Source organism: Sinocyclocheilus grahami, unplaced genomic scaffold (assembly GCF_001515645.1).
Source record: "Sinocyclocheilus grahami isolate Dianchi unplaced genomic scaffold, SAMN03320097.WGS_v1.1 scaffold666.1, whole genome shotgun sequence".
NCBI lineage: Eukaryota > Metazoa > Chordata > Actinopteri > Cypriniformes > Cyprinidae > Sinocyclocheilus > Sinocyclocheilus grahami.
In genome coordinates this window covers 277,041-304,920 of record NW_015505845.1, presented here as the reverse complement: position 1 = coordinate 304,920, position 27,880 = coordinate 277,041, and the positions used below count along the sequence as shown (strand labels likewise).

Below are 27,880 nucleotides of genomic sequence, written 5' to 3'. Positions count from 1 at the left end.
GACAGGTTGGAGACGGCTCATCCTATCTCCACCCGTGTTCCCTAGATCTAGAGCTCGTTCTCAAGGTTTGGAAGCCTGCGCTGCGGTTCTTCACTCTCTGAGTGAGAGCTTGCTGCTGCGGCCATCTTTCTCTGAGGAGATTGATGTTGTTTGTGTGACTGAGCGGCTCGCGAGCTGCCGAGGCAATGCTTATATTACATAATTCGGTTTTTGATGTGAATCTTACTCACCAGACCGTATTTACTCCTCTGGTTGTTTGACTGCATTTAATTCTGAGGAATAAAATGAAGTATTTATCTGACTATGAGAAGTTAGATATACAGGGGCTCTTGGGATAAAAAAATAAATAATAAAAATTCTCGAGTGAGAGAACGAGTTTACCTCTCTTCCTCTGAGGAGGTTGAGGCGGTCAGCAGGGGCTGTTGGGCAGGAGCGGTCCCAACCTATCGTGTTCCAGCCCCTCATTCTGGGGGCCTCACTTCTCGTACTCCGCAGAGTCTAGAGTCAGAGTGGCGCTCCCTGGCCGAAGGCTTCTAGTGGAAGGCTGTTCTGCGGACCGTCATTCTCGCTGGATAGTCTGCGTCGTAAACGTCCTGACGCCTAAGGCCTAGGACTTTTTGAGGGCCAGCTCTCTCTCTCAGTGCCCTCAGGAGATCGGTCTGCCAACCCTGCCGGTGTTTCAGGGCGCAGAGGTCTCCGGCGAGCGCTTCTCTCAGTTACCGCCCGGAAACGTAGCGGTACTAAGAGGCTCGCTACCTCTACGGAGGTCTCTAGAGCAGCTAGTACAGCCGTCCCCTGCCGGTCCTCCGCTTCAGGGCACCGAGCTAGCTGCTTCCTTTGGACTTGCACTCTCACCCCACACTTTCACGACTCAACCACATCGACGATTGGTTGATATTAGCTCAATCAGAGCAGATGGCGGTTCAACATCTAGATGACGTTCTCGCTCACACAAAAGAGCTGGGGTTAAGACTTAACGCCAAGAAAAGTGTGCTTTCTCCAGTACAGAGAACCACTTATCTGGGCGTGGTGTGGGATTCGACCACGATGCAGGCACGTATGTCTCCTGCTCGGATCGAGTCGATCCTCACCGCAGTCGCGAGAGTCAGAGAAGGCCGGTCACTCACTGTCAAGCAGTTTCAGAGACTGCTGGGTCTGATGGCAGCTGCATCCAATGTGATACCTCTTGGCTTGCTGTACATAAGGCCCCTACAGTGGTGGCTAAAGACCAGGGGGTTTTCCCCGAGAGGAAACCCGCTTCGCATGATCAAGGTCACGCGGCGATGCCTACGTGCCTTGTACATGTGGAGGAAACCTTGGTTCTTGTCTCAGGGCCCGGTGCTGGGAGCTCCTTGTCGCCGCGTAATGCTAGTGACGGACGCATCCCTCACCGGTTGGCCACCCTGCCCACGGTCTGTGGAGTGGTCGCCATCTGACATGGCATATAAACTGCCTGGAGATGCTGGCCGTGCTTTGTGCACTAAGACACTTCCTCCCAGTCCTAAGAGGTCACCATGTGTTGGTAGACACCGACAACACAGCGGTGGTCTCTTACATCAACCACCATCGAGGTCTGCACTCACGCCGTTGGTACAAACTAGCAGACCAGATCCTTGTGTGGTCCCAGGGCAAACCTCTCTCGCTGAGAGCAGTTCACATTCCTGGGCATCTCAATATGGAAGCAGACATCCTGTTGAGGCAGGGGCCAAGGCCCGGGGAATGGATGCTTCACCCCGAGGTGGTGAAGCAGATATGGAGAGTTTTTGGCCAGGCTCAGGTGGACCTGTTTGCGACTCGAGAGACATCGCACTGTCCCCTCTGGTTCTCTCTCACTCATTCAGCTCCACTGGGGCTGGATGCCATCGTACAGACGTGGCCGAGGCTTCGTGGGAGATTCCCATCAGGAGAGATCTCCTCTCACAGGCGGAGGGTGTGACGATCATCACCCCCGCCTGGAGCTGTGGGTGTGGCTCCTGAGGGGGCACAGCTCATAGCTTCTGGTCTCTCAACCAAGGTTGTTGAGATCATCCCCCAATCCAGAGCACCCTCAACGAGGAAACTGTACGCCTTGAAGTGGAAACTTTTCACTTCTTGATGTGAAGACCGCCAGCTTGACCCAGTTAACTGCCCGGTTGGTACAGTGCTGGAGTTCCTGCAGGCCTGATTCTCCGCAGGGTTGACCCACTCCACCCCGAAGGTCTACGTGGCAGCCATTGCAGCCTACCACGCCCCTCTCGGTGGCCAGTCAGTGGGCAGACACCCCCTAGTTACACGTTTCCTCCGCGGTGCGCTGAGTCAGAGGCCTCCGGCTCCCTTCAGGGAGTCAGACCAGCAGAAGCTTAACTGTATGTGTCCAGTGTGAGCACTGGACGCATACGTCCACAGAGCTGCCCTGTAGAGAAGGGCGGACCAACTGCTTGTGTGCTATGGTCCCCCTAAGAGAGGTCTTCCAGCTCCTAAACAGACCCTCAGTCAGTGGATAGTAGATGCCATTTCAATCGCTTATGAGTCGCTGCGGGATGGTCCACGCCCCTAACCTTTGTCTATGGCTTAGACATGCGAGTCACTCCTGGCTCTTCTGTTCTCTCGTCATAGCTGTGCAGGCTTCCACACTAGGCGAAGATTGGAAAGTCTGGCGGCGTGGGCATACTCGTTCCCAAAGCGTCCTCCAACGCAGCTTGAGTTCCTGAAGAGAAACGTAACCATGGTTCCTCGAGGGAACGAGACGCTGCGTCTCGGGCCATACTTTCGGCATCTCTGCCAGCGCTTGCTTCACTCCTAGAAGCTGACGCCGGTTTCACCGCACGTGCTTTTAAGCTTCCTGGTCGCTACATCACCCCGCCCGTGACGTCTCGCCCATCCATTGGACTGATTACACACGTAGTTCAGAGCCGGTCATGCTGAAGGGCGTTCACAAAGCGTCCTCCAACGCTTTCTTCTTTCAGACAAATCCAATCGGAGTTATATTAAAAAATATCCTGGCTCTTCCAAGCTTTATAATAGCAGTGAATGGGTGATATTCAATAGTCCAATAGAATTAAAATAAACTGCGTCCATCTATAATAAACAGTGCCTCACACGGCTCCTGGGGCTGAATAAGGGCCTCCTGTAGCAAATCGAGTCGAAAAACTGGGTCGAATTGCGAGTTATAAAGTCATAATTGTGAGATATAAAGTCACAATTGCGAGATAAAAACTCGCAATTCTGACATTTTTTCTCAGAATTGCGAGTTTATGTCTCGCAATTATGACTTTTTAACTCGCAATTGCAAGTTTGTATCACGCAATTCTGAGAAAAGTCAGAATTGCGAGTTTGTATCACACAATTCTGAGAAAAAAAGTGAGAATTGCTGTTGATGAAAAGTTGATGCAGCACTGGCGTGGGACGCAGTGTCAAGAGCTCTATAAACTCTAGAGAAGACAATTTGATGTGTGAAACAGGAGATTTACTGAAGGCAAATGTCTTAATTTACTTTGCATTTAATCTCACTGCTGTTTCAGAGAAAGATGTAAAGAGCTATAACTTCTGATGTTTCTTTCCTGCGGCCGGTCAAACCCAATAAACATTGAATCCCATAGACATTTTTGTGGAGCTAAAGGATTGTTACGTATATTTTAAATCCTCTCACTTGGTGTCTAGCAGTAAAGGAGAGACGGCAGCAGTGTTTGGGACACGTGGACAAGCTGCAGAAAGATGTGGCAGAAGCCGGTTTACTTTTAGAAGCAAAATGGCAGGACTGTGTGTGTGTGTGCGAACAAATCTGCCCTTTAAGTTTAAAAAAAAAGTGCAGTTAAATGGTTAGCTAAAATCATGGCTGGCAGTGCATCCGAGGGCCGAGTCCCACAAACCTCAGCTCTTTCCTTCACTGCCTGGCTGCCCTCCCAGAGTCTCCGGCTCCAACCTCAGCGAACAGAAATTCTCCCTCTCTGCTCTTCAGGGGCACATGTGGAATGTAGTTAAAACGCATGTCACCTACTTGTCGATCTTGCATGAGGGAGCAAAGATTAGGAGCTGGTGAAAGAACACTCTGTCTAGAGATTGACTCAGACTAGGTTTGGTTGCGTAAGACGGGGCGACCCGGGTAGCAGCCGGTGGCGGTGTGGCCATGGCTTGGGGTTTAATGTGTGGGGTGGAAGCTCTGCTGCTGCGGAGCGGCACTTTCATATGGCAGATCGTCATGTGGATGATCCAGAGGTGTTACCTGCAGAGGATGAGGTCTTGTCAGCAGTGCCTACAAACCTGCTTCTATCTGGGCGACGTCTATCAGGTACTGGCTCTTTTGTATCAACTCGAGGTTGGAGTTGCAATGATTTTAGTCGGCGTTTGAGAGTTCTGCGTGTCATTTGCCACAGTCTGTTTTTGATTCTATATTAAGTATTGTTTGGTCTGCATTTCATTTCAGTTGTGTCAAAGTCTGCTATTTAAAGTCTGATTTTAATATGAACGCATAAGGAACTCAATATGACATTTCCTTCAAGTTTTCCAAGGATGAAGCATCTCATCTATTCACAATTACAGCTCTATACTCTTACTTTGGCAAAAAAATTCTCATTTTGTCTATTTTTATTTCTCTAAGAAAATTTTTGTAGAAACATCTGAGACAACCCTAGTGAAAAATAAATATACTAAAATGTATTTGAAATACATTTATTTCATGCTAAGTATACTAAAATACATTTAAATATTTATGTACTTAATAAGAATGCCATGCAATTGTACTTTTAGTTTACTAAACTGGTATACTTAAAGTCTGCTAAATCAGAACAACTAATTTTGAGCTTAATGCACTTTAATTGTGAGGAAGTAGTGCTGAAGTCCAACTAAAGATATACTGAAGTATATATGATTGTGCTAAAGTGGAACTATTACAAGTATACTTCAGGTACACTTTAAATATCTTGTATTTAAAGACTGATATTATTCAAAGATCATACAATCCTCATCATCAGTGACATTAAACACATTTTAGGCTTAATATTAAGAGATGTGCTTTGTGCACAAGTTGCACTCCAAATAAAGTTTCATTATATTTTTTATATCAGTAAGTCTCAAGCGATATGTCAGCAAATGTGTTAATAGATTTGAACTATGCTTAGTATGAAATAAATGTTTTTTAAATATATCCCTTTTTTTTACTAAGAAAAAGTTGATGCTTTACGGCTTCTTTAAGTTTGCTGAGTTGTTCATTTTTTTTATTTATAAAAATACATTTTTCCATGGGTTGCCGTGATGATTCACTTGCTGTTTTCATGGTGAAACTGAGAGAATGGAAATATGTTTTGAAAATACATATTCACATATTTACAGTGTAGTTCAAAAGTCTAAGAGCATATTGAAATCTGTCTCATTAAAACCTGAAATTATTCAGAAAGCTTTTAGATTTAAACAAAGAATCTTTGTGTTGTTAAAGAAGAACTGTTACTATTAGAACTGTTTTTTTTTTGGTCACTAAGCAAATATGTTAGATGATATATAATTGACAGTATAATTTGTAATGGGGAAAAAGAAGATTGAATTAAACAAATGCCAAATAAAAGCTTTTTCGCTTGGTGGTCTATGATCTTTGAATCCTATTGTTCATTGTGATGCCACTGCATTGTTATACAATGAAAAGTTAATTTTCTCCAAAAACCAACAACAGCTCATGCAAACAGAAATTACAGGCTTGGAAAAGGGCTTTGAAACTTTCCCATAGTATGAGTCTCATAATGCAACGATTCTGCACAGGTTTAGCCCTCAGGAGTGCAGTGCAGATGAAAGATCTGTGCGAGTAAACACGTTCAATACCAAAAATCTGCCATGAAAATGAGTCTACTAATAAAACTTAAAGTATTATGCTCCACATTTATCCTGACCAAAGAGTGTATAATATTCGGAATTCATTTGGACTGGACTTTTTTACAAGAACACCTCAACAGTTACATGAAACTATACATAATCTCCACCACAGTATATTGTAAACAGACATTTTTGGTATTGGTTGGTTTATAGCAGTTTATAGAGTCTTCGAGTCAAGCTGAAAAACAAAGCAATTTAATGCTGTTTTTGTGGTTACATAAGATTCTACTGGTTTGTTAACAGATGTTTTATCTATTTAAAAATGCACCAACTTTGTTTCTTCGTCCAACATCCTGTTGTTATTTTCAGTGACAGAAAAATAACTAGTTTCTGGTTCGTTCTGCACACCAAATGTGGGCTTTTCCACAATAATCCATGTGCATGGCTTTTGGTGCTAAGCGAATTTTCTGGTACAGTCCTTTTGAAAAAATAAAAAAACTATTCAAAATTAACCCTTTGATGCACAAGCTATGAAAACCCCTTCTAATAGACAACGTGGGTCTAAAATGAGCCGTATTCATTTCCTATGTTATTTCATACTTCGCTGGCCAATTTTTTGTTTGTTTTATCTTTTGAAATCAGCTTATTTCAGCATTTAGTATTCCCTAAAAATATATTTTTTTACAATGACCACAAATTAATATTTAATTTTTTCCCCCGGGTTTTTTGTTTCTACATCAAGTTTAGACACATGGGTCAAAAATGACCCATCTATGCAAACATGATAAAACAAAAGAATAAAGACATTTTGTTAAAATAACTATTTTAGCAGTTATTTAGACCGACACATTTAACACCTGAAATGTGTTTATTTGCCACTTTGTCACACATAACATACACATATCACTGATAACCGATAACACTGAAACTGAACTGTCTGTAGTGCAATTGTAGTGAATGTGACCGAATAGATGAAAATAAAACGAACAAAATAAAAACCACACAGGTACAGCACCATCTCAAATTGCCATCTCAGTGCTTACATGCCTCACAAATGACAACTACAGGTTTGTGCTCCTTGCAAACAGGCCTGACACTGAACACCAGCAGATCCTGCACCTCTTCCTCTTCGATTGACCCTCCGGTCTGATGTATACCTGTGGCCGGATGGTGGCTGTGTTTTGTTTTTTATCCCACATCTTCCAGTTGCCTCTGTAATATGGTTTTGAAGGTGGGGCCTGCCCTCCAAGCTCCTCTTCATATGTGGCATGACAAGCTCTTTGACCAGCTCCTTGATGAATAGCCGTCATGCATTGGTCACCCCAGCCATGTAATCAGGGTGTTGCTCAGTGAAGTTGGTGTAGGCCAGGGGTGGAAAACGTCTGTCCTGGAGAGCCACAGCCCTACAGAGTTTTGCTCCAGTCTTGATAAAAGCTCACCTGCCTGTAGCTGTCTAGTAACCCTTAGACATTGTTTAGCTTGTTCAGGTGTGTTTGATTAGGGCTGGGGCTGAAATCTGCAGAACTGTGGCTCTCCAGGACCAACATTGGTGTAGGCAATGAGGGTGGCAACATCCAGCACATTGTACCACAGCACCACGGTCCACCTCCATGTTCTGCGCTTATATTAGTAGGTGCAAACCGTTTTTACTCAATCTATTGGACAGGGTCTGAGTTTGCTCTTCAGACACGTCATCAGTGTCATCATCTCTACAAACATTTCAGCCGTTAATCTAGAAGGTCTGGGATCCGTCATACTAACACTCTAGATAAAGAGTGCACAACAAGTAGTTGATCATGTATATACTGATTATATATCGATCGCTGTCAGACAGAAACCTTGCATGTCCAAAACCATTACTTTTCACTGACAGACATAAAGGGTGACCAATAGTATTGATTTATGACAAAAAATAAAAATGATGAAATATGGAGATACGAGTTTTCCGCCTGACAACCATGATATATACTTGTATATAATAACATTATTTTAACTTTTATTTTGTTGGCCTAGATAACATTAGCTAGCTAAAATAGAATATGTCAACAACAAGCTAGCTAATAATATTGGACATGTTTCACTAGTAATAGATTTCAAGGTAAGCTTAGCCTAACATTTAAATTATTATATCCAGTTATCTTTTACAATATATCAAATATTTTCTGTGGTAATAAATTATAAAATAAGACTAAATGCATCAATTATACAAAAGCAGCCATGTTAAGTTATGAAATGTGGGGCAGGTGAATGGTTTTCTGCAGTAAATATATTCCCACTTGCAAAAATTAGCAAATATCAAAGGTTTCTATATGGGTCATTTTGACCCATGTGTGTAAAATTGATGTAGAAATACAAAAACTGTGTTTTCTTATAAAGTAAGAAAGAAAAATAAAACAAAATGTCAAGAACAACATATTTAAAGACTATCTGCAATAATAAATGATAGAAAAACATTTATTTAAGAGATTCAGCAAAGAAACACTCATCCATAACTGAAATAACATAGGAATATGGATCATTTTAGACCCATGTTGTGCATTAAAAGGGTAGTGACACAAAAACGATTTTTATTCACAAAGTAAGAAATAAAAAATAAAAATAAGGATTTGTGATGATCAAAAACAAGTTAATTGAGGACTTCATGGAATTCTGAGTGATGAAATTGATTTCTTGCAAAGATATAGAAAAAATAAACTCAGTCGGGTCACTTTAGACCCATGTTCTGCATCAAAGGGTTAAAAAACAACAACTTTGAACTCCGTAATGTTCAGCCCTAAATGTTCAGAAATGTCATGGACTATTTATTTATTTGGTTGGTTGGATGTTTGGTTTGTCTGGTTGGTTGGTTAGTTGATTGGTTATATGGTTGGTTGGCTGGTTGTTTGTTTGGTTGGTTGGCTGGTTGTTTATATGGTTTATTGGCTCATTGTTTGGTTGATTTGTGGGTTGGTTGGCTGGTTGGTTGATTGTTTATATGGTTGTTTGTTTGGTTGGGTGATTGGGTTGTTTGGTTGGTAGTTTATATGGTTAATTGGCTGGTTGGTTGTTTATTTGGTTGGTTGGTTGTTTGTTTGGTTAGTTGTTTACATGGTTGATTGGCTATTGGCTTGTTGTTTGGTTTGTTTATTGGTTTTGGTTGTTTACATGGTTGATTGGCTTGTTGTTTGGATTGTTTATTGGTTGGTTGTTTACATGGTTGATTGGCTCATTGTTTGGTTGTTTATATGGTTGATTGACTGGTTGATTGACTGGTTGGCTGGTTGTTTGTTTGGTTGTTTGGTTGTTTACATGGTTGATTGGGTGAGTTGTTTGATTGGCTGGTTGTTTGGTTGGTTGTGTAAATGGTTGATTGGCTTGTTGGTTGGTTGTTTATATGGCTGATTGACTGATTTGGTTGTTAGTTGGTTGGCTGGTTGTTTGTTTGGTTGGTTGTTTGGTTGGCTGTTTATATGGTTGTTTGGCTCATTTGTTTGTTTGGTTGGTTGGTTATATGGTTGTTTAGCTTGTTTGGTTGGTTGGCTGGTTGTTTAAATGGTTGATTGACTTGTTGCTTGGTTGGTTGGTTGCTTATATGGTTGATTTGGTTAGTTGGTTGGTTGACTGGATGTTTGATTGGTTGATTGAATGGTTGTTTGGCTGGTTGTTTGGTTTGTTGTTTACATGGTTGATTGGCTTGTTGGTTGGTTGTTTATATGGCTGATTGACTGATTTAGTTGTTAGTTGGTTGGCTGGTTGTTTGTTTGGTTGGTTGGTTGATTGGGTTGATTGTTTGGTTGGCTGTTTATATGGTTGTTTGGCTCATTTGTTTGTTTGGTTGGTTGGTTGGTTATATGGTTGTTTAGCTCGTTTGGTTGGTTGGCTGGTTGTTTAAATGGTTGATTGACTTGTTGCTTGGTTGGTTGGTTGCTTATATGGTTGATTTGGTTAGTTGGTTGGTTGACTGGATGTTTGATTGGTTGATGGAATGGTTGTTTGGTTGGCTGCCTGGTTGGTTGTTTATTTGGTTGTTGATTGGCTGTTTGTTTGTTTGTTTGTTTGTTTCACATGTGAAATGTTGCACAGAATACTGAAACTGAGTGAGACTGAATTTATCTGTTTAAATGAAGTGTACAGGCCAATTTACACCACACTGACAGACGCAAACCAATGCTGACGGTCACCAGATTGCAGTACATCACGTCTCAGACATCCCAAGGCCCAACAAACACTGATTCAACATGTTCAATCAGCAAAAACAAGCGGCAGCAAATGCTAACAGACACCGACTTGGGTGACACCGCTTGTGTCTGTTGACGTTTGTCTGTGTCTGTCGGTTCAGTGTGAATTGGCCTTATGAATACCAAACTTACGAATTTATTTCTTTTTTAAAATGATTTGAATTTGAAAATAAAAATAACAATATCTAACACTAACGCTGTACTGCAATTTGTTTTCAGGCATCTGAGAATGAATCTGCCATTTGCAGAAACATCTCATCTGCAGAACCTTGTCAATATGCTGCCATAACAGATCCTTTCTGGATTGTTTTGACTTGCTGAGAGATGCCTTGTGACTCATAGCTCTGCACTAGATGACAGTTATTATATACTGTGGTAGTGAAATATTTCTGTCTGTTTACTTTCCTGTGTGTACCAACTGAAAGAAGACATTGTACAACTTGAATTTTGAAACTAATAAGTTAAGTTAGTGTTCAGTTGGCCGCTGTAGTGGGTGAGGAGGTGGAGCTAGTGCACTGTCAATCATCTGATGTCATCCCTGTGTCCACAGATGACCGAGGGACGACTCTGCCAGGTGCAGCTCCTGGACGACAGGAAGCTGGAGCTCTTGGTTCAGGTAGAATGCTTCACAGTTCTGATCCCAGTTCTAGTCTATTACTCCTCCCACTCAAGGGTAATGGACCTCAATAAACCTCGCTGTCTCACATTATATTGATCAATGGTTTTTCTCTCGCAGCCAAAGCTGTTGTCTCATGAACTCTTGGATTTGGTCTCATCCCATTTTAACCTGAAAGAGAAGGAATACTTTGGGTTCACCTATGTGGATGACACGTGAGTACCTCTTGTAATAATGTTGTCTATAGAGGTTCCTCATTCCCAGGGAACATTTGTAAAAAACTAGCTTCTGGAAACATAAAGGATGAAAAACATGGCAAACCTGAATTTAAAGGGATAGTTCATGCAAAAATGAAAATTATGTCATTAATTACTCACTACTCGAATCATACAGATTACTTTTATGATACATGTACTTGTTGAAGCATTTCAAGGTTTTGGTGGAATAGTCCTTCAGTGGAGGGACAGAAATCTCTTAGATTTCATTAGAATGATCTTCATTTGTGTTTTTCGAAACTGAATGAAAGGTTTGGAATGACATGAGGGTGAGCAAATGCTGACACAATTTTCATTTTTGAGTGAACTACACTCTTAAAAATAAAGCTGCTTCAAAAGGTTCTTCAAGCGATGCCATAGAAGAACCATTTTTGGTTCCACAAAGAACCATTCAGTCAAAGGTTCTTTAAAGAACCATCTCCTTATTAACTTTTTATAATCTGAAGAACCTTTATTCGCCACAAAGAAGCTTTTGTGAAACAGAAAGGTTCTTCAGATGATAAAGGTTCTTTATGGAACCATTTAGACAAAAAGGTTCTTCTGTGGCATCGTGAAGCACCTTTATTTTTAAGAGTGTATCCCTTTAAGATCATCAAAATCAGAATGTTGTAGTCAGTTCAGATGGTTTATTTGAATGAGCCAGTTCTGAAAATTGATTCACTGAAGCCATTCATTGATTCGGTGATTCATTGAATCCAAAGTGTTTTTCAAAGTCCCTGAACAACACTTAAAATTATGGAAGCCCGTTTCTGCACTCATTGGAAGGGAATGTGTCACTGATTGGCTTGTGAATCAAGAACAGAGAAATTCTTGCAAGATTCTTCATAACCATCAAGACCATCATACGCATTATTTTGGGCATCATCTTTTCACTGTTCATTATGACCTGGGTTTTCCCAATCACTTTATAAGCTCTGTATCTAATACAGAGACAACATTTAAGTTGTGTTTGCTCTGAAATTTTTTTTTTTTAATCTGTCGCCGCTGGTTGTTAAGTTGTTAAGATGTCAGTGCCAGGAAGCGACAGCAGGTATATGTTTTCTCCTATGAATCGCTGCTTCAAAAGGTTCTTCAAGCGATGCCATAGAAGAACCATTTTTGGTTCCACAAAGAACCATTCAGTCAAAGGTTCTTTAAAGAACCATCTCCTTATTAACTTTTTATAATCTGAAGAACCTTTATTCGCCACAAAGAAGCTTTTGTGAAACAGAAAGGTTCTTCAGATGTTAAAGGTTCTTTATGGAACCATTTAGACAAAAAGGTTCTTCTGTGGCATCGTGAAGCACCTTTATTTTTAAGAGTGTATCCCTTTAAGATCATCAAAATCAGAATGTTGTAGTCAGTTCAGATGGTTTATTTGAATGAGCCAGTTCTGAAAATTGATTCACTGAAGCCATTCATTGATTCGGTGATTCATTGAATCCAAAGTGTTTTTCAAAGTCCCTGAACAACACTTAAAATTATGGAAGCCCGTTTCTGCACTGAATAAAAAAATAAAAAAGGTAATTGCAACTTTTTATCTCACAATTGCGAGGTTCATATCACGCAATTCTGACTTTTTTTTCTCGCAGTTCTGACTTATTTTCTGAGGATTGTCAGATATAAACTCGCAACTGCAAGTTATTAAGTCCAATTCTAAGGAAAAATATATATTTTCTTACAATTGCGAGTTTTTTTTATTTTATCGCAATTACCTTTTTTATTTTTTATTCAGTGGCAGAAACAAGTGTCCATATATGATACATAAAAATGTCAGTGTTAAAATACATGTGTTAAATACCGCTGTTCATCACTATGGTTTTAAATAACTTATGTAGACTTCATATATATCGTTTCCCTTACAAAAAAAAGTATTTACAGTATTTAGTACTTCAAAGAATACTACAGTACTGCCATTGTTCATATGTAAAAACATGGTATTGTCAAGGTACTATGTTTAAAAAAGCATATTAATACTATGCCACGTTTTGTTACTGTTATTATTCCCATGCATCTCTCTGTTTTACTCCCAAATTTAGTTTTACTCTTTTAGAGTCAAACATTTTCTTTACAAATATAATGCAAAATCTCACTTAGTTCTGCTCAGTCCTGCTGAAGTCATTTCTGTGCGGCTGATTTTCTTCTATTAGTGTTAAATTGCAGAGCGTTTACTGGGTTGAATAAGAATGTGGGCTTGCACATTTCAGTCAGATGACCTTTTCTCTTCCAGTGGTCAGTGCAAATGGCTGCAGCTGGACCGCAGAGTGCTGGAACACGACTTCTCCAAGAAATCCGGGCCTGTTGCGCTTCAGTTCCTGGTGAGGTATGTGATCTCTGCCTCATGATGTCTGAAGTCACCTAACCACAGCGACCACAGAATGCAGCACATTGCTGGACTCAATCACTGTGCTGCTGCTGCTGCTCCAAAGAAACACCTTGTTTTAGATTTGAAGTGAAGTTTTTTTGTCTTTTGGCTACGACTTGCCTTGTTTAATTCTACAAAATTGTGATTTGTCATTTGCAGGTTCTATATTGAGAGTGTATCACTTCTGAAGGAGCACACGACTGTGGAGTTATTCTTTCTGAATGCCAAGTCGGCCATCTATAATGTGAGTACATTTGTGTCTGTTTACCCACCGAAGTGATTCAGTGTCTCATTTCTCACCTCTAGAAACAATTAGGATGCCACAGACCTCAGAGAGTTAATATGAGTTATTGCATCCCAAGGCCATTGGAAGGGAATGTGTCACTGATTGGCTTGTGAATCAAGAACAGAGAAATTCTTGCAAGATTCTTCATAACCATCAAGACCATCATACGCATTATTTTGGGCATCATCTTTTCACTGTTCATTATGACCTGGGTTTTCCCAATCACTTTATAAGCTCTGTATCTAATACAGAGACAAAATTTAAGTTGTGTTTGCTCTGAAATTTTTTATTTTTAATCTGTCGCCGCTGGTTGTTAAGTTGTTAAGATGTCAGTGCCAGGAAGCGACAGCAGGTATATGTTTTCTCCTATGAATTTAAGATTTATGTACTTGAACTATACATACAATTTCCATTCATTTGTATTAAACAGTTTTAACATAAACAAACTAATAAACTTAATGTAATACATATTAGGCAGTCATACATAAATGAAATGGGTAATATTTCTGTAATATTACTAATAAACTGAATATGTTTTAATACACAATTAGCATACTTATATATTTATCATAAATAAATCCAGTTTGTTTCATTTTAGCTAACTGAATATTGCTTTTTAACCATTTTCATACTTTGTTAGTGAACAGTTTTTACAATGAACATATTCTAATTTGAAATAGAAATTAAATAGAATCAAATATTTGAATTGCATATAAAAAAATTCCATCTATTTAGATTACATTGCTTTGATATAAACTTAATGTGTTATATTAATGTGATTGTATTTGTCAGTGATACATAAATGAAACCGGTCAGATTTCTGGAAAAGTAAACTGAATGCAGGGGTGTGGGAAGATGTTTTCGGTTGGGGGTGCTGTGTGTGTCCGTGTTGGGGAGGGGGGGGTTTGGGGCTGGTTCACTTACGTTGGTGCTCGTGCTGGTGTTGTTTGGATGCCGATTTTGGAAAGTTTTTGCTGGGATGGGCATTTAAAAAAAACGGAAATTCGCTTTTGCGCCATTATCTCCTTGTATTAAAGTTAATCTTGTTCGCATTCTGTACAGTTCATGTCTGATACCACGCGCTAGCGTCACGTGTTCATGAGGATTAGGCTAATCATCCCATATAAAAAACATCACAAGTAAAATTAATCGTGTTTATAGAGATAAACATGGGTTTATTATAGCCCACTTACAATTTACATTTCAGAGATCATTACAAATAAATTATTAAATGCTAAAACTGAATAAATTTAAATGAACAAACTTGGCGTTGCATTTGCAACCATGTGAAAACAGGGGGTGCTGCAGCCCCCTCAGCACCCCTAGTTGGCACCCTAGTCCCACACTGAATGTGTTTTAAATACACAATAACCAGGTTTTTATATTCATCATAGGGCTGGGCAATATAGCTAAAAAATTTATCAACGATATAATGTTTCATATCGTTCAGTCGGCCATCTATAATGTGAGTACATTTGTGTCTGTTTACCCACCGAAGTGATTCAGTGTCTCATTTCTCACCTCTAGAAACAATTAGGATGCCACAGACCTCAGAGAGTTAATATGAGTTATTGCATCCCAAGGCCATTGGAAGGGAATGTGTCACTGATTGGCTTGTGAATCAAGAACAGAGAAATTCTTGCAAGATTCTTCATAACCATCAAGACCATCATAAGCATTATTTTGGGCATCATCTTTTCACTGTTCATTATGACCTGGGTTTTCCCAATCACTTTATAAGCTCTGTATCTAATACAGAGACAAAATTTAAGTTGTGTTTGCTCTGAAATTTTTTATTTTTAATCTGTCGCCGCTGGTTGTTAAGTTGTTAAGATGTCAGTGCCAGGAAGCGACAGCAGGTATATGTTTTCTCCTATGAATTTAAGATTTATGTACTTGAACTATACATACCATTACTTAATACAAAGAGCCGAAGCGCCATTCACACAGATTGCATTTAAAAACATATGAGACGCAGTGAAAAGGAATAAACCTCCACAAATTCGCGACGTGTTTTCTAAAAGTTTAAACTGTTAACTTTGCATGGCTACATCTCTTGTGTGAGACGCGAGTGCAGCAGTCATATTTGTCCATCTAGAAAATGCGTTCTGTGTGAATAGCTTGGTTTCGGTTGAACCTAATCAGGATCTTCTAAGCATTGAGCTACTATATTTCTCTAATATTCTGAATGAATAACGCAGCAGCGGCGCATCTCGTGGGCTAGACTAACAAAACATTAAACTACAACGTCACTTACATCATTATAACTGCATCTCGTGCTCCACTGATGATGGTCCCTGACGCACACCTAACATTTGATTGTACTATTTTTGCATTCAAATGCAAATGTTTATTTTAATTCGACTAATATTCATTTTTTTTATTCACAATCTCCTCGTCACAGGCAGGTACAGCACTCATGTTCGTGTTTGTGTGTGCTGTCTGCGTCACTCATAGCACGTGCCTATATCGTGCACTATATCAAACATTTTTTATATCGTTATCGAAGGAGGAGTACCGTCGATAAATATCGATACCGTTTTTATCGCCCAGGCCTAATTCATCATCAATAAATCCAATTTATTTCAGTCTCATCCATTTTAACTGAATATTGTTTGTTCCACAGCTAGTTGTATTATAACCATGTTCATACTTTTTACGTGAATAAATGTAATTGATTTCAAAAGTAAAATATTTATGCTGATTCGAAGCAATTTAAAGGAAACCATTTTGAAAATATGACAATTTATATAAAATCAAATAGATGCAAATAGTTTAAGTATGCATGACCTAAAAATATGCATTACATTAAGTTTATTAGTTAGATATTATGTATGTAATTCAAATACATAAATCATAAATTTGTGCGTAAATATAGAGTGCACACACATCTATCAAACACACCCTCAAATCTGTTTTGCTTATTTGCAACTTTCAATCTGTTACAATTAAATCGCATACATCATATAAATATGCGTCTCCAGTTTACAGTGGCAATTTTGCTTTATTATAATGAAAGGTTATATTAGGACAGTTGGTTGACTGAATATTTCATATACATGACAGACTATTTATTGATGAAAACAGTGAAAGATCAATTTAAATTATTTGTGTATAACCTAATTATTATTCATGAGCCAAGCCATTTCACTAAAACAAATTGACGCCATGGCAGGAATGTCTGTGGCACATTTTCTCATGACGTTAATAAATAGACACGATGAGTATGATTTCAAAGTGTCGGATTTCAAAGTGATTCAGTTGTTGAAGTGAAGGTTTGCTTGTTTGTGCACAGGGTGACATTGAGGTGGAGAGTGAGCTGGTTTTTAAATTAGCTGCTCATGCACTGCAGGTAAGACTATCAGAGCTTTAAGACATGAGATGCTTTGGTTTTTTAGTCAGTGTTATGTATTAAATGCACATACTGAAAGTGTTTTGTTTTACAGGAATCTAAAGGAGACTATACAAGGTGTGTTTTACCATACTTATTTACCACAAAGTTTGTGAACTTGGAAAAGATTTTAAGACTTTAGTGTCATTTTGTACTGTCAAGTGTTGAGATAAAACTTTTTTTTAGATTTTACCCAGGGGTATGTCAAGGTACTGTAGGAAGTCTGTGTACTGATATATGTGACCCTGGACCACAAAACCAGTCATAAGGGTCAATTTTTCAAAATTGAGATTTATACATCATATGAAAGCTGAATAAATATTCTTTCCATTGATATATGGTTTGTTAGGATAGGACAATGTTTGGTCAAGATACAACTATATGAAAATCTAGAATCTGAGGGTGCAAAAAAATCTAAATATTGAGAAAATCACCTTTAAAGTTGTCCAAATGAAGTTCTTAGTAATGCATATTACTAATTAGGGCTGCACGATAAATCGAAATGGAATCGAGATCGCGATTCGACAGAAGCTGCGATTGTCATGCGTATCTTTCAGTGAAGCACGGTTCTGTGATCAGCAGTAAATCTCCATCCAAAGGCCAGAGGACGCTCTCGCGCTGAAACTCCAAATACTCCTCGCAGAAGAAAACGCTGCAGCTGAATAAACAGAAGATTCAACTGCTTTCATTGATTCAACGTGACTAATAAACGCACGAATTTCGTAAATTGCATAAACAATTATGAACAAAACAGCATCACGTGTTTATGCATTACTTAATACAAAGAGCCGAAGCGCCATTCACACAGATTGCATTTAAAAACATATGAGACGCAGTGAAAAGGAATAAACCTCCACAAATTCGCGACGTGTTTTCTAAAAGTTTAAACTGTTAACTTTGCATGGCTACATCTCTTGTGTGAGACGCGAGTGCAGCAGTCATATTTGTCCATCTAGAAAATGCGTTCTGTGTGAATAGCTTGGTTTCGGTTGAACCTAATCAGGATCTTCTAAGCATTGAGCTACTATATTTCTCTAATATTCTGAATGAATAACGCAGCAGCGGCGCATCTCGTGGGCTAGACTAACAAAACATTAAACTACAACGTCACTTACATCATTATAACTGCATCTCGTGCTCCACTGATGATGGTCCCTGACGCACACCTAACATTTGATTGTACTATTTTTGCATTCAAATGCAAATGTTTATTTTAATTCGACTAATATTCATTTTTTTTATTCACAATCTCCTCGTCACAGGCAGGTACAGCACTCATGTTCGTGTTTGTGTGTGCTGTCTGCGTCACTCATAGCACGTGCCTATATCGTGCACTATATCAAACATTTTTTATATCGTTATCGAAGGAGGAGTACCGTCGATAAATATCGATACCGTTTTTATCGCCCAGGCCTAATTCATCATCAATAAATCCAATTTATTTCAGTCTCATCCATTTTAACTGAATATTGTTTGTTCCACAGCTAGTTGTATTATAACCATGTTCATACTTTTTACGTGAATAAATGTAATTGATTTCAAAAGTAAAATATTTATGCTGATTCGAAGCAATTTAAAGGAAACCATTTTGAAAATATGACAATTTATATAAAATCAAATAGATGCAAATAGTTTAAGTATGCATGACCTAAAAATATGCATTACATTAAGTTTATTAGTTAGATATTATGTATGTAATTCAAATACATAAATCATAAATTTGTGCGTAAATATAGAGTGCACACACATCTATCAAACACACCCTCAAATCTGTTTTGCTTATTTGCAACTTTCAATCTGTTACAATTAAATCGCATACATCATATAAATATGCGTCTCCAGTTTACAGTGGCAATTTTGCTTTATTATAATGAAAGGTTATATTAGGACAGTTGGTTGACTGAATATTTCATATACATGACAGACTATTTATTGATGAAAACAGTGAAAGATCAATTTAAATTATTTGTGTATAACCTAATTATTATTCATGAGCCAAGCCATTTCACTAAAACAAATTGACGCCATGGCAGGAATGTCTGTGGCACATTTTCTCATGACGTTAATAAATAGACACGATGAGTATGATTTCAAAGTGTCGGATTTCAAAGTGATTCAGTTGTTGAAGTGAAGGTTTGCTTGTTTGTGCACAGGGTGACATTGAGGTGGAGAGTGAGCTGGTTTTTAAATTAGCTGCTCATGCACTGCAGGTAAGACTATCAGAGCTTTAAGACATGAGATGCTTTGGTTTTTTAGTCAGTGTTATGTATTAAATGCACATACTGAAAGTGTTTTGTTTTACAGGAATCTAAAGGAGACTATACAAGGTGTGTTTTACCATACTTATTTACCACAAAGTTTGTGAACTTGGAAAAGATTTTAAGACTTTAGTGTCATTTTGTACTGTCAAGTGTTGAGATAAAACTTTTTTTTAGATTTTACCCAGGGGTATGTCAAGGTACTGTAGGAAGTCTGTGTACTGATATATGTGACCCTGGACCACAAAACCAGTCATAAGGGTCAATTTTTCAAAATTGAGATTTATACATCATATGAAAGCTGAATAAATATTCTTTCCATTGATATATGGTTTGTTAGGATAGGACAATGTTTGGTCAAGATACAACTATATGAAAATCTAGAATCTGAGGGTGCAAAAAAATCTAAATATTGAGAAAATCACCTTTAAAGTTGTCCAAATGAAGTTCTTAGTAATGCATACTACTAATTAGGGCTGCACGATAAATCGAAATGGAATCGAGATCGCGATTCGACAGAAGCTGCGATTGTCATGCGTATCTTTCAGTGAAGCACGGTTCTGTGATCAGCAGTAAATCTCCATCCAAAGGCCAGAGGACGCTCTCGTGCTGAAACTCCAAATACGCCTCGCAGAAGAAAACGCTGCAGCTGAATAAACAGAAGATTCAACTGCTTTCATTGATTCAACGTGACTAATAAACGCACGACTACGGCAATATACGGTTTATCTGAGTTCTTATTATTATAATTTTCATAAAAATATAGTATATTTATAATGCAATGCCTTTATCACTGCTTAAATAGTTCACTGAGAAGCTATGCAAACAGCTCTCATTATCGCGAACGATTTCTTCGATTTCATAATCGCGCAATAAAATCGTCTGCGATTTCTTTGCGTAACTTGTCAGTGAACTACGGCTCTGTGTAGTAAATGCTGCTCCATCTGAAAGCACGTGATGATGATTTCCTGCTGATTACAGAACCGGCTTTTTTAACAAAATGTGCATGACAATCACATTCGATTAATCGTGCAGCCCTATTACTAATCAAAAATTAAGTTTTGCTATATTAACGGTAGGAAATTTACAAAATATCTTCATGGTACATGATCTTTACTTAATATCCTAATGATTTTTGGCATAAAAGAAAAATCGATCATTTTGACCCATACAATGTTTTTTTGGCTATTGCTAAAAATATACCCAAGCGACTTAAGACTAGTTTTGTGGTCCAGGGTCACATATATAACACACACACACACGCACACACACACACACACACACACACACACACACACTTGTACATATATAATTAATCTTGAAATGAATTGGTCGTTTTCTGAAGAGAGTAAAATTACCATTAAAGTAAATCTCTCTCTGTCAGGAAGTACAGTGACTCGCAAAAGACATTAAGGGTTGTTAATTGAGAAACAAGGTCAGCATGAGATTAGAGTCATGTAATAACATCTTTATCACATCTTTCCAAACTTTTTTGCCCCCCGTCGAATTATTATTTAGTGGCATGTTCAAGCTGCTGTTTTACAAACTGAGAAAAAGCAGTCTGATTCTGAATTTCAATCTATCTAAAGGACTATAAAGCACCATAAAAGTTGTGATTTGTGTGCTATATCGAAGTCTTCTCAAGTCACATGATTTCATTAAATTAAATTTAAGCTGTTTTTCACTTAGCTATAGCAAACTTTAGCTCTGCTAACATTTTTAGGTAAACGAAATATATCCATATGCAAATGTTTTTGTTTATTTTCTAATTAATCATTTTGGGAAAAAAAAATGAAAGCCGTTACACCCTATTACTTGTCCAATTATGATTCCGTATACGTTACAGTACATAATGTGATAATGTGGTTAACGTGATAATGCGATCATGTAACATGAATCATTATGCTACTGTAAAAATGTTGGCTGCATGTTGAAGTGTATTTGTGTTGATTTTAGTGATGAAAACACCAGAGCAGATCTAAAGAAGCTTCCAGCGCTGCCCACTAAAGTCCTGAAGGAGCATCCGTCTCTGGCATACTGGTAACACATGTTTTCATACAACTATTCGAATAGAAAACACCTGTGAAAGTGAGATTTACATTGAGAGCCAATGAGTCAGTGGTGCTGAAGCTGCATTTATAGCCCTTTATGAGAGCTTTATGGCTGATGGTCCGTGCTCTGCTGTCTTTATGCTGACGCGCTGAGCTTTGAGGCAGGCTGGGGAAATATATCCTCTGTGGAGCGGGTTTCATCATCCTTCTCTTTTGCAGCGAGGAGCGTGTGATTGAGCACTACAAGCTGTTGAAAGGGCTCTCCAGAGGACAGGCCATTGTGCAGTGAGTATCGGAAAAACAATGATTAGCCTCAGGGGGGCGGGCCATCAGGGGAGACCTGATTTATGATTGGCTGCGTAAATCCTTCACGCCCTCGCCTCAGGACTGATGTGTGCTGATGGATACTTAAGATGCTGTTAAACATCAATGTTAAGCCAATGTGTAACTGATCATTACATCTGTTTCAGGTATTTGACCCTGGTGGAGTCACTGCCCACATACGGAGTGCATTATTATGAAGTGAAGGTAAAAACAATCCATAGTGTATCGGACCAGTTGCCGTACCCCTTTATGTGTCACAATTTAACTTATTAATATAATATAATATAATATCAAAATTATCGCGGTTACAAATATTTAATGCAGATGGTGGAACTAGGGTTGGCAACCCCACTCACAACTGCTGCTTCTGTATCTATGCAATTGCGCAATTATATATAAAAGAATGTGAGAAAATACGATGCGTATCAGATCCGCGTTATGTTCAGCAGTGGCAGCTCTTAAAATAATAGCAGCCAAAAAACCTAAAAATCCAGCTGCTGTGATGTTTGTTAATAAAAGAACAACAAAAAAACGAAATCAATCACTTTTTTAGCTTAACTTATATTTAGTTTAGAATTTAGTGTTTGATAACTTTATTCAATGTCTGCATATTTCCTACTTGCTGAAGGGCACAGGTAGCTAAATATGACATTTATTATAATGGGTTTATGTGAAGATTGTTTTAAGTTCAATTAAATGTTATTCTTTTTTTGAAGTATAATAAATGTTCAAATTGATAGCTCTCATTTATACTGTAATGTTGAATGGCTATAGTCAATGGTTAAATATTAGTGGGAAAAAATCTATTTCATGGAGACTTCAGTAGTATTGGCATCAGTGATACTCGCCTTCAGTCATAAAAAAGATATATTATATACTGTGTACTGAAAAAAATACTGTATTTGTTGTTTGTACATTAATTTGAAGATTGCATGTGAAATTATAATTTTTTTTGTATGTTACCACAGCAAATATTTACCATTAATGAGGGCATTTTTTATAACCATTTTAGTCATTTTGTAATATTTTTTGTCACTTTTGGTGGCATTTTGCCCCAACTAATTTCTGTTAAAGGATCATACATATTTTTTTGTGCTGTGGCTTAATCCATATTTCAGGTTACATTTTATCTTAAGGTGATGTTGTTAACTTGTTACAGTGTAATTACATAAATAAGTATTGAGTAATAGTAATTAACGATGGAATTAGGTTTAGGGTTTGTTGCTTGTAATTATGCATACTTTACTGTTATTACTATAGTAAGTACACATTACACGGTACTATGTGTAACTACGTCACCATACAATAAAGTGTTGGCACATTTATATATTCACTAATAAAAGGTAGTACCAGTCTTTAAAGCTGTTGATGTGCAACTAATGGAAAGGTCTTGTCTGGCAGGATAAACAAGGACTTCCATGGTGGCTGGGCATCAGCTATAAAGGCATAGGACAGTATGACCAGCAAGATAAAGTAAAACCTCGAAAGGTATGTTGTGTTTTCCAGTTTCTGGGCAGTGGAGGAATATTTGTTATATAAACAGAATCATGAGTCATTGTACAGAGCTCAGTATATCCTGTGAAAGAGGCTTTGATTTCCCCAGATGAGGCTCACAGCTTGTCAGCACTTGCTTTCATAGTTTATCTGTACTTTAGGCTATGATGATATAGAAATGAGGTGTAACATTCAACACATATAGTCTGCATGTGTTACGTAAAAAAGAGTGTGCTGAGGAAATGCAAGGGAAGTAAAAACAACTGTTGTACCAGTGTGTGTTGTGAGTAATTGATATATTAAATATAAATTGAATAAAGCAATAAGCTCCAAGAATCCGTGGTTTACAGTGACTTTATAACAGCTAAGGGGCGTTGATAGGCACGATGCGAAGGGGAGTGCCTAAAGCCCCCTTAGCTGTTATAAATTCACTGTAAACCACGGCTTCAGGGGGCTTATTGCTTTTATAAAACGGTTATTCCATTAACCGTTAGGTTAATGTAGTTAGGTTTCACAAAATAAAACAGAGCAAATATAGTGTAATGATATTAAAAAAACAGTATTCTTCCACCAAACAATGCAGTTCCTCAGAAACGGTTGTGGTTCCAACAAAGTGGTTGCCGAGAACACACAGAAAGAAACAAAGGTGTGTGTTTGTAGAGTAATTTACAACAGCTTTGAACGCGGCTCAACCAATCAGAATCAAGCACCGGAACTCTCCGTTTTATAACAACAATTTAATAATGGTTTAAAGTGTGCTAAATTGGTTTTAGCACCCTATAATTTTTTTTTTTTACAAAATTCAATGTTTTATTTACATTTTTTTCTGGATTCCATTTGAATGGTTTTATTTAATTTTAATAATCAAAAAGCTCATCTAATCAATAGAATTAATATAAAACATCATAATAATCCGGAAGAGTAATTCGCCGCGGGTTCCTTCGAGATTTTCCTATGGGGTTTTATAATGGGGTTTTTCAATTTATGAGTAAAATAAAGCCTGTGGTAAACATAACGTATTCAAAATATGTTACAATGCGTTTTCAAAAATGAACATAACTGCTTCAAAAAAATTTTTTGGGTATGGATGTGTGTAATTTACGTTGTAGAACAAAACGTAAAAGTATCGTCAAGTTATGTTTACCACAGGCTTTATTTTACTCCATTTACTTTATTATTTAACCCCATTGGAAAATCTCGAAGGAACCCGCTGCAAATTATTCTTCCGGTTTCTGACGTCATGGTTCCCCCACTCTATATGGTCCTAATTCTTCCGAAATTCTGTGTTGTGTATTTAATTTTTTCTGGTAATCAAATGAAGTCATAAAATGTTAACAATTGAATTAATCTTTTAATCAAATAAAAATAAACAACCCCTTTCTCTTTGGGCAAACAAAGCTGTACAACAAGTTTACTGTTAAAATGAAAAGAAAAAGTGTGTGATTATTCCTTAAAAAATAAGGTTTCAATAATTATTTTATTAGTGTTAGTATATCATTGAGAAGTACACTCTACTGTACAACAGCAATATATTACGGTCATAATTTCTTCAAGTTAAACCAAACTTAAATTTTGACTGGATGCTGGGAAGCAGCGTTGCCAGAATTTAGTGACTTTTACACTGTTGTTTTTTAGTCTGCGGGTTAAAGCATTATTTCGAAGAAGGGGACAGCCGAAAAAACAAACAAACATGATTCGGTTAGTATTGATTGACAGCTGGGCTGGTTTAGTTTCGCAGACCTGGCAACCCTGCCGTGAACACCTTTGAGTTTCAGTGTGTATCTATCAGTAGTTATTCCTCCAGTAAAATAGTAAAATGCTTAAAGGGTTAGTTCACCCAAAAATGAAAATTAGGCTGCGTTTTACTCACCCCCGAGGCATCCTAGGTGTACTTGACTTTCTTCTTTCAGATGAATCCAGTCGGAGTTATATTAAAAATTGTCTTTGATCTTTCAAGCTGTTTAATGGCACTCAGCGGGTGTTGCATGCATCAGTCCAAAAGACCTGAAATAAAAAGCGCCCTTCCATTAAAAAAAAGTGTCTCACACGGCTCCGGGGGGAGAACAAAGGCCTCCTGTAGCAAATCGATGCGTTTTTGTAAGAAAAATATCCATATTCAAAACGTAGTAATCACTTTAATGTAGCTTGCGCTCAGTGTTGTACGCAGGAAGCAGCTCCGGGAGCATGACGTATGAGTTCAGCTTTGTGCATGCGCGGAGCTGCTTCTGTGTACAACTGCTGGCACAAGCTAGATTAAATGGATTTTTACGTTTTGAATATGGATATTTTTCTTACAAAAACGCATCGATTCGCTACAGGAGGCCTTTGTTCACCCCCCGGAGCCGTGTGAGACACTTTTTTTATGGAAGGGCGCTTTTTATTTCAGGTCTTTTGGACTGATGCAATGCAACACCTGCTGAGTGCCATTAAACAGCTTGAAAGATCAAAGACAATTTTTAATATAACTCCAACTGGATTCGACTGAAAGAAGAAAGTCATATACACCTAGGATGCCTCTGGGGTGAGTAAAACGCAGCCTAATTTTCATTTTTGGGTGAACTAACCCTTTAAGAAGTGACTCACAGAGCAGCTCTGGAGATGAAGTTTGTGTGTTCATGGTTGTTATATAGTGGGAATGCAGTGGCTGAAGACAGTAAGCTCCATTTTTATGACTGGATTCTGTGGTTCTGTGTGCGTTTTGTGCATCACGAAACTTATAGAGCCCTAAAATCATCGTAGAGAGATGATGGCACTGATAATTCACAGAATTATATAACACATCACACACTTGCGATTATGAACTGAACAACTGGTTTAGGATTCTCCGGCTGGGCTAGAACAGGTGGAGCAGTGACCCAGCCTGAGTAAGAGTGATCCACCCTGGGCTTTAGCTGAGTTTCACAGCAGGGAGGAGAGCCTGCTATGCGCGAGTCCTGTGTGGAGCTGCTCTGGTATCTGACTGATGTCATGAGCAGCAAGGCTGGGCCAAGACTGCGTGCCTGAGCTCCTGTAGGAAACCTGATGAGACAAGTCAGGAACCGCAAGTAAAGACGGCTTCAGCAGAGTAGACGGTAACATAATGAAGAAGCTCAGGATTTGATTAACATCGTTTAACCTCCTGAACCACCGGTAAGAGGCTCTAAAAGCTGGATAATTCAGTTTCACATGTGAAGTCTTCAGAGTTTGTTCTTGTCGGTAACCTGCAGACGCCTCTGCTGAAATGTTGTGATGGTGTAAAACCGTGAAGGAGAAAGTGTTTATACTGTATGTTATATGGGTTATATATATTGGTAGAATTTGTTTTTCTTCAGCAACCTTATACCTACTACTTTTAGAATGGTAGAATGACCATAAAAATGTAGGGTTACTATCAAATGTCTAAATGAAAAAAGTACCTTTCAAAGGTTTGGGGTCAGAGATTAAAAAAAAAAAAGAAAAGTATACTTTTTTATTCAGCAAGGATGCATTTGATCAAAACAGGATTTGATTAACATCGTTTAACCTCCTGAACCACCGGTAAGAGGCTCTAAAAGCTGGATAATTCAGTTTCACATGTGAAGTCTTCAGAGTTTGTTCTTGTCGGTAACCTGCAGACGCCTCTGCTGAAATGTTGTGATGGTGTAAAACCGTGAAGGAGAAAGTGTTTATACTGTATGTTATATGGGTTATATATATTGGTAGAATTTGTTTTTCTTCAGCAACCTTATACCTACTACTTTTAGAATGGTAGAATGACCATAAAAATGTAGGGTTACTATCAAATGTCTAAATGAAAAAAGTACCTTTCAAAGGTTTGGGGTCAGAGATTAAAAAAGAAAAAGAAAAGTATACTTTTTTATTCAGCAAGGATGCATTTGATCAAACGTGACAGTAAAGACTTTTACGCTGTAATGGTTTCTATTTTACAAAATGCTATTCATCAATGACTCCTGAAAAATGTATAACAGTTTCCCAAAAAAATATTAAACTGTTTATAAACATTGATAATATTCAGAAACATTCTTGAAACCATCAAATCAGCATATTACATGACTTCTGAAGGATCACGTGACACTGAAGACTGGAGTAATGATGCTGAAAATTCAGCTTTGACCACAGGAATAAATTACATTTTAAAATATATCCAAATAGGAAACATCTATTTTAAATTGTAATAATATTTCTGTATTTTACTGTATTTTTTTTTATCAAATAAATGCAGCCTTGTTGAGCTTCTTTCAAAAACCTTAAAAATCGTACAAACCCCAAACTTTTGTATGACGGTGAATGCATACTCAATAGGATTGAATCAGCTTGAATATTAATGTATTTTTAATAATCATACGGCAATATAATTTGAGGATTGTTGTGGTTACATGCAGTACTGCAGCGGTTGCCAGGTTGACGTGTACGGAGTCATTTTGCAGTGAGGTGTAGTCGGTGAAGCTCCTGGACTCACTGTGAGCTCTAGAGATCAGCCCGTGAAACTCTCTCTCACATGTTGTTTTTCCTGATTTAGCTCTTCCAGTGGAAGCAGTTGGAGAACTTGTACTTCAGAGAGAAGAAGTTTGCTGTGGAGGTGAATGACCCTCACAGGTGAGGAGAAATAGAGGTTTTGGAGACTGATCTTGGATCTGTGTGTGTTTGAATAAGAGATCATGAGCTGGATTCCACCACATATAATATACTATTTTTGGGGCCGGTAAGATTTTTTTATATTGTTTGTAAGAAGTCTCTTACAGTAATATTCTGAAATAGTATTACAGTTTAAAATACCTCTTTTCTATTTGAATATATTTAAAAATGTAATTTATTGCTGTGATCAAAGCTGTATTTTCAGCATCATTACTCCAGTCTTCAGTGTCAC

The 27,880-nt window shown here is 38.2% G+C and overlaps 1 protein-coding gene across 1 annotated transcript in view; it reads left to right on the top strand.

Moving 5' to 3' along the window:
* The first annotated feature begins 4,174 nt into the window (after nucleotides 1–4,174).
* frmd4bb (FERM domain containing 4Bb) overlaps nucleotides 4,175–27,880 on the top strand; it is a 40,261-nt gene continuing 16,555 nt past the window's right edge. Inside the window, exons 1-12 of the mRNA XM_016242623.1 lie at nucleotides 4,175–4,267; nucleotides 10,546–10,611; nucleotides 10,732–10,826; nucleotides 13,096–13,188; nucleotides 13,390–13,474; nucleotides 16,812–16,868; nucleotides 16,963–16,985; nucleotides 21,122–21,205; nucleotides 21,436–21,501; nucleotides 21,687–21,744; nucleotides 22,942–23,028; nucleotides 27,533–27,609. Of these exons, the coding sequence (XP_016098109.1) occupies nucleotides 4,178–4,267; nucleotides 10,546–10,611; nucleotides 10,732–10,826; nucleotides 13,096–13,188; nucleotides 13,390–13,474; nucleotides 16,812–16,868; nucleotides 16,963–16,985; nucleotides 21,122–21,205; nucleotides 21,436–21,501; nucleotides 21,687–21,744; nucleotides 22,942–23,028; nucleotides 27,533–27,609 (881 nt within the window). The 5' untranslated portion in view covers nucleotides 4,175–4,177. The remainder of the gene's footprint in view (nucleotides 4,268–10,545; nucleotides 10,612–10,731; nucleotides 10,827–13,095; nucleotides 13,189–13,389; nucleotides 13,475–16,811; nucleotides 16,869–16,962; nucleotides 16,986–21,121; nucleotides 21,206–21,435; nucleotides 21,502–21,686; nucleotides 21,745–22,941; nucleotides 23,029–27,532; nucleotides 27,610–27,880) is intronic.